Source organism: Myotis brandtii, unplaced genomic scaffold (genome assembly GCF_000412655.1).
Source record: "Myotis brandtii unplaced genomic scaffold, ASM41265v1 scaffold187, whole genome shotgun sequence".
Lineage (NCBI taxonomy): Eukaryota > Metazoa > Chordata > Mammalia > Chiroptera > Vespertilionidae > Myotis > Myotis brandtii.
Window position 1 is genome coordinate 2,381,714 of NW_005356944.1, and position 6,888 is coordinate 2,388,601.

Consider the following 6,888-nt stretch of genomic DNA (forward strand, 5'->3'; position numbering starts at 1 on the left):
CCCTCGACCAGAATCAAACCTGGGACCCTTGAGTCCACAGGCTGATGCTCTATCCACTGAGCCAAACCAGTTAAGGCAGAAAATGTATATCATTTGGATAGACTTTCCCTTTGCTACAACATCAAGTAAATTTCCCATCAGATGGTTTTTCATCAGAGAAATTTAGTGATAGGCAAAATTCACATAGAACAGTCATTCCACCACAACTATGTTAGAGGATTGCATCCTCATGTACTCGATTTTCACTGAGAAGGCAGTTCCCATCGGTATTGGTAGTACTTGTTGATGACTATTCTCTAGACATATTCTGTCATCGCCACCGCCTTCTTTCAACTTCAAAGGCATGTTGGTCTTTAGACATTTTCTGTCAATAATGCCAGTGTTTTTCGGCATCAGAGCGGCGTTTTTCCAGTAGCTGGTGTTCAGATACATCCTGTCACAGGCACCGCCTTCTTTCAAGATCAGACACACACTGCTCTGCAAACACTTTCTGTCAATAACGGATAACGCCAGCATCTTTCGGCTGCAGAGCTATGTTGTTGTATTAACAGTTGTTCTTTAGACATAGCCCCACCTCTCTACTGTCAGGTCTGAGATGCAGGTGAATGAGAGTCCTGGCTGTCAGGCCGCTGAGAGCTGTCTGACCAATGGCTGATTCTGGCTGATTCTGTGGGGGTGGGACTTCCTCCTCCCTGCTGTCAGTGTCCACAGCTGTGATGAGGAAGCTGGAGTGACAGAGGGGGCCGTGCTCTCCAAGCCGCCCTCTCTCTCGCTCTGCTCTATGTCCAGCGGCCTCCTGCTCTGCCAAGTCCTCCAAACCTCCCGCTCTCCGCCAGCAAGGTCCCAGCAGCCTGTGGGCTTGGCTAGGCGCGAGTGGCCTCGCCTCCCATGCCGGCAATGGTCCCGGGAGCCTGCGGCCTTGGCTGCCCTCACCTCCTGGGGCACCTGACACCTGCGTATGCAAATTAACCGCCATCTTTGTCGGGTTAATTTGCATAGTCACTCAGTATGGCTGGTGGGTGTGGCTGGCGGGCGTGGCTTGAGTGTAGCAGAGGGATGGCTAATTTGCATGTTTCTCTTTTATTATATAGGATAGTAAGAGCAAATAAGGAAATTTTGATAAAGTATTTTGAACTTGGGAGAGCAAAATTTTTATTATCTGCAGTTAGATGTGTTTATAAAGATGCACACAATTAAGTATGCTATATTACTTCCCCTTTTTTCCCTCTTGTTGGCTTCTTACTTTTTTTGTTGTCAGCAGGATTCAGTGCTATTTCTTGCCAGTCATTATTCTAAGTGTTCTCCATGCACGTACTCATTCAACCCTTGCAACATTCCTCACGAATTAGGTTTTATCATCATCCCCATTTTATAGCTGAAGAAACTATGGTACAGAGGTTAAATAACTTGCAGAGCCAGGATTTGAGCACCGTCTGGCTCTGGAGTCCCTTATTACCCATTATGTTATATAGAAAGAAAAATGTAGGTTGAAGGTAGGAAATAGACAGTGAAATAAGTTGGAGGGCAGACAAAAAAGTCAGATGGGGCAGGGGAAGAAAAAGCAAAGAAAATAAGTGTGGAATGTTTCTTGTATGATAACAATGGAAAGAATAGGGAGAAAATTGATAGTTCCTTTAAGAAAGGGAAGAAAAGATACATTAGGGGAACAGAAGACAAAACGGTAGGATTTCCTGGTAATTTGTGACTGCTTGGAATTGTAGTGTTAAGATGCAATATATTTAAGAGACAGATTTTGAACACAGACAAGTGTTAATTATGTTTAGGGATGGTGTAAGTGAAAAAAAAGGTGATATAAAAAATATCTCCTTTAGGTATGGAAGTTTTAAATCTCTATCCTGGTTTATGTTAAATCTCACACACCATTTATTTTGCAGATTAGATTTAATTTCAGTGTAAAGGTGAATGGTATCCTCTCCACGGAAATCTTTGAGTAAGTCCTTAAATCCATGGCTTAAGTTTATGCCATAGCTCTAGAGCTTTTCTCAGTCATTATTGTCCTATTTCCAATAGGTTCACAGTTTGATTTATTGAGCCAAGTTCACTTTGAAACTAATATTCTGAGACCCCCATATTTTATTATTCTATATTAGTTTTTAAAATAAGTAAATACATTCATCTAAACCTTTTATGTCTTTCCCTTTTACTAGAGTGAATGAATTTAAAAATTGCCATTTTCCCTTGGTTAATTGGTTACTGAATTCCAGTAATCTCTGGGGGTGGTAGTAGTCATATTACCAAAATTTGTACCAGGCAGAAATTGGTATTAGAATTTTTGAGATATGGCTTAGCTTTTTATTGCTTTGCAGGGCAGAGAATGAACCTACTTTGAACCTGTCGAATGGAATTGCTCTTGTCGTAAACTATCAGCATTATATGAGGTGAAGGGGGAAAGCATTGTTCCTCTCCCTGTTTTACTCTCCTATTATGAATATAAATGTGGCAGAAATTAAAAATGGTCTCACTTGTCATTTCTTAGTGCCAGATGTCAGAGTCTCTATAAGAAAAATAAAGTAAAACTTTTAAGCTAATTATATTGAAAACTGTTATTCCTGGCTCCTTGAATATATTCTGATTGACCAGAGGACATGTTCTTTCTCCTCTCCATGCCTTATTTTCTCCTGTAAATGAAACAAAACATACCCTGCTAATTCCAACCCCATTTACACATGAGAAGAGAGGGCTGAATTTAAAAGGTTCTTGAACTCTTGGCTAGATAGATACAATGACTACAAAGAAATTCTTTGTGTATTATTGTTTGTGCATCAGCATTTTGCCTAGGTTTGGAAATCTCTCTCCCTATCTCCACGTTCTTCAGACTGCAAATCATGGAGGAGGTGGTATATAATATGGAATAGACAGAACACCTCCATTAGAATATTTTTTTATTCTTTAATATGTGCAGAAAACAACACCCTCACTCCATATCTTTCTTTAGTAATCTTAAAGTATCATACATTCATTACAGGTAGACATCTTGTTATCGTAGCTTTATTGAAAGAGACGATGCTTGTAGACACATTTCTCTGGGCAACTTGATTAGTTTAGAGAGAGAAAAAGGTTCAGTACTCTTTTGTGTTTAGAAAAGAACTGTTGGAAAGTAACCAAATATTAAATTTCACTAGATTCTTTCTAGGAGAGAAAGGTGTCCTAATTTTTTCTTATTATTGCTATCTAACAGTAACTTCAGACCTCGTCAGGGGAAGCATGTGTGGGAGCAGTCATCTGAGAATAGGGATACCAGTTTTAGGTTATTTGTGATTAAGGAACCCCCTCACTCCCACTTCTGCCATGCTGATCTCTGAATGATCTTGGAAACTTCTGCTTAGAACCATAGAGTAATTAGTGGATGAAATTCATTTTTTGAGAATATGAAACTGCCACTAGTGGCAGCGAAAGCAGGAGCCATGATACCATTCCTGAAATGCCGATTTGTCTGCTCTGTCTATTGCTTGTGCTTCCCTGAGTGGGACGCAAGTTATTGATATGGCGGGTTATATGGTTATGCATATGCTAGAGATTATAAAAGGAATTTTGAATACCTTTAAAAATAATTTCTTGAGGAAAAAAGCTAAATTTGTCTTCCTTGTTTTTTGACAGTAGACCAAAATTTGGTACAACTCAATTACTCTGCAGCAGAATCCATCCTGTACTAGGACATCCAGTAATGCTTTTCATCCCCAATGACGTGGCTGGCGTGGACTTGTTGGGAGAGCTGATACTGACTCCAGCTGCTGCTGTGTGTCCCTGCCCAAAGATCTCTTCCAACCAGCTGATGAATAGGATTTCTTCAGTTTCCATATCCTTTTGATGACAGAATTCATATAATTGTCTTTGAAAATGAATTGTTATGCCCAAATTTTAGAAAATTCTTTAGCATATAAACTCTGAGTGTAAAAGCCAGTATGATTTGTGTAAAAACAAAAATCCAGTATGAAAGCCAAGCTTGAAAGTTTTTCCAAGAAACTGAAAACTATAAAATGTGCCACATGTGCCACACTCTTTTCATATTATCCCATATGCCTGAAGCATGGAATGAATGGTGCAAGGAGAAGAGATGAGGCTGGAAAAGTCATTTGGGGTTGAATATGGTGGATATTGAATGCTACACTACAGATTGTGAACTTTGTTCTCTGTATAGTGGGAAACCATTGAATGTTTAGGAGTTTCTAGCAGCATTATACAGGATAGATGGGAGAGAGAAGTCTGTAATCACTAAGTAAGTAAGTAAGTAAGTAAACTGGACAAGAGGGATCGAATGCCTGAATTAAAAATGTGATGAGTATGGAAAGGAGAGACTGAGAGACTTATTACTGGAAGGAATCAACATAATGACGTGATCAATTTATTGTTGGAATATGGAGATTAGGGGCAGAGAAATGAAAGGATATTGTTGAAAGATTCTCACACTGTATGTGTGTCAATTGTTATCACTTGAAGATAGACATGATAAGTTAAAGTTGTATATTATAAAGCCTAAAACAATCTCTAAGTTGATACAACAGTTAGAACTAATAAGCAAAAAAAGGGAATAAATGGAACTATGAAGTATGTCCAATCCAAAATAGAATCCAAAGAATAGAAAAGAGGAAAAAGAATACTAGGAACAAATGGAAAACAGATAACAAAATGTAGATTTAAACCTAACCATAGCAGTATTCTTATTAAATGTAAATGGTTAACCCAATGAAAAGACAGTCACATATTTTGACTCTTCAGATACTCCACTCTTTTTAAAAAATGTTTAAACATATTTTTAATGATTTCAGAGAGGAAGGGAGAGGAAGAGTTAGAAACACCAATGATGAGAGATAATCATTGATTAGCTGCCTCCTACATGCCTCAGGTATTGAACCCGCAACCGGGCATGTGCCCTGACCAGGAATTGTACCTTGACCTCCTGGTTCATAAGTCAACACTTAACCACTGAGCTGGCCAGCCAGATACTTGACTCTTTTTTTTTAAATTAAATCTTTATTGTTCAGATTATTACATTGGTTCCTCTTTTTTCCCCCCATAACTCCCCTCCACCCAGTTCCCACCCCACCCTCCGCCCTCACTCCCCACCCACTGTCCTCATCCATAGGTGCACGATTATTGTCCAATCTCTTCCCACACCCCCACACCCCTTTCCCCCCCAAGAATAGTCAGTCCATTCCCTTTCTATGTCCCTGATTCTATTATAATCACCAGTTCATACTGTTCATTAGATTATTTATTCACTTGATTTTTAGATTCACTTGTTGATAGATGTGTATTCGTTGTTCATAATTTGTATCTTTACCTTTTTCTTCTTCTTCCTCTTCTTAAAGGATACCTTTCAGCATTTCATATAATACTGGTTTGGTGGTGATGAACTCCTTTAGCTTTTTCTTATCTGTGAAGCTCTTTATCTGACCTTCAATTCTGAATGATAGCTTTGCTGGATAAAGTAATCTTGGTTGTAGGTTCTTGCTATTCATCACTTTGAATATTTCTTGCCACTCCCTTCTGGCCTGCAAAGTTTCTGTTGAGAAATCAGCTGACAGTCGTATGGGTACTCCCTTATAGGTAACTGACTTTTTTTCTCTTGCTGCTTTTAAGATTCTCTCTTTGTCTTTTGCTCTTGGCATTTTAATTATGATGTGTCTTGGTGTGGTCCTCTTTGGATTCCTTTTGTTTGGGGTTCTCTGCACTTCCTGGACTTGGAAGTCTATTTCTTTCACCAGGTAGGGGAAGTTTTCTGTCATTATTTCTTCAAATAGGTTTTCAATATCTTGCCCTCTCTCTTCTTCTGGTACCCCTATAATTCTGATGTTGGTACGCTTGAAGTTGTCCCAGAGGCTCCTTACACTATCTTCGTATTTTTGGATTCTTTTTTCATTTTGCTTTTCCGGTTGGGTGTTTTTTGCTTCTTCGTATTTCAAATCTTTGACTTGATTCTTGCGATCCTCTGGTCTGCTGTTGGGAGTCTGTATAATATTCTTTATTTCAGTCAGTGTATGCTTAATTTCTAGTTGGTCCTTTATCACAACATCGAGGGTCTCACTAGATTTCTTAAGGATCTCAATACATTTATCGGCGGTTTCCATAAAATTCTTGAAAAATCTTAGAACCGTGGTTTTGAACTCTATATCCAGTCGTTTGCTGTCCTCCATTTCTGTCATTTGTGACCTGTTTCTTTGTCTTCGCATTTTGTCTGCTTCCCTGTGTTGGTAGAGTGGTTTTGTGTGCTAGGTGTCCTACAGGGCCCAGTGGCTCAGCCTCCCCAGTTACCTGAGGTGGACACTCTTGGTGCACCCCCTTGTGGGCTTTGTGCACAGTCTTGTTGTAGTTATGCCTTGATTGTTTTAGGTGTCACTGGGAGGAATTGACCTCCAGGCCAATTGGCAGTGAGAATCAGCTGTGTCTGCAGTGGGAGAACTTCTGTGCTGAAGACACCCTTCTGGGGCAAGACTTGCTTCAGTGGGGCTTTGGTGCTCACTGAGTCTGCCCCCTGAGTGTGTTCCTTATGAATCTGAGGAGTTGTAATCTGGGTGGTCCCACTCTGACCACTGGGTACACTGGCTCTTGGATCTAAGGAGGTGCTAATTAAGCCTCTTCCTGAGGTTACCCAGCAGGAGCTATGAAGAGATATGCAGATTCCCCTTCCTTTTTTGGGGGTTTGGGGGTGCCCAGATGAGGCCCAGCTGAGAAGCAATGCAAGCTGCTGTGGGGCCTTGGGCCTTCTCTTGGAAGTTCTGGGTCTGTCTGGCCCAGCTGCAATTTGTTAGGTAGTTGTCAGGTTGTAAAGGACCCGGGCATTCATATGCAAAAGGCTTTGCAGCAGCCTGGATGGGGCGGGGTCTCAGAATCAACAGGGCGGAGCAAGCAGCTATGGCTGATTCCCAG

The 6,888-nt window shown here is 40.4% G+C and overlaps 1 protein-coding gene across 2 annotated transcripts in view; it reads left to right on the forward strand.

Moving 5' to 3' along the window:
- The window catches only part of LOC102243045 (chromosome unknown open reading frame, human C11orf80), a 52,978-nt gene that overhangs the window by 25,968 nt on the left and 20,122 nt on the right, over positions 1-6,888 (forward strand). The window contains exons 5-7 of one of the 2 annotated variants that reach the window (XM_014538087.1): positions 1,896-1,951; positions 2,328-2,399; positions 3,619-3,817. In XM_014538087.1, the coding sequence (XP_014393573.1) occupies positions 1,896-1,951; positions 2,328-2,399; positions 3,619-3,817 (327 nt within the window). The remainder of the gene's footprint in view (positions 1-1,895; positions 1,952-2,327; positions 2,400-3,618; positions 3,818-6,888) is intronic. The other variant, XM_014538086.1, reaches the window with a different exon arrangement.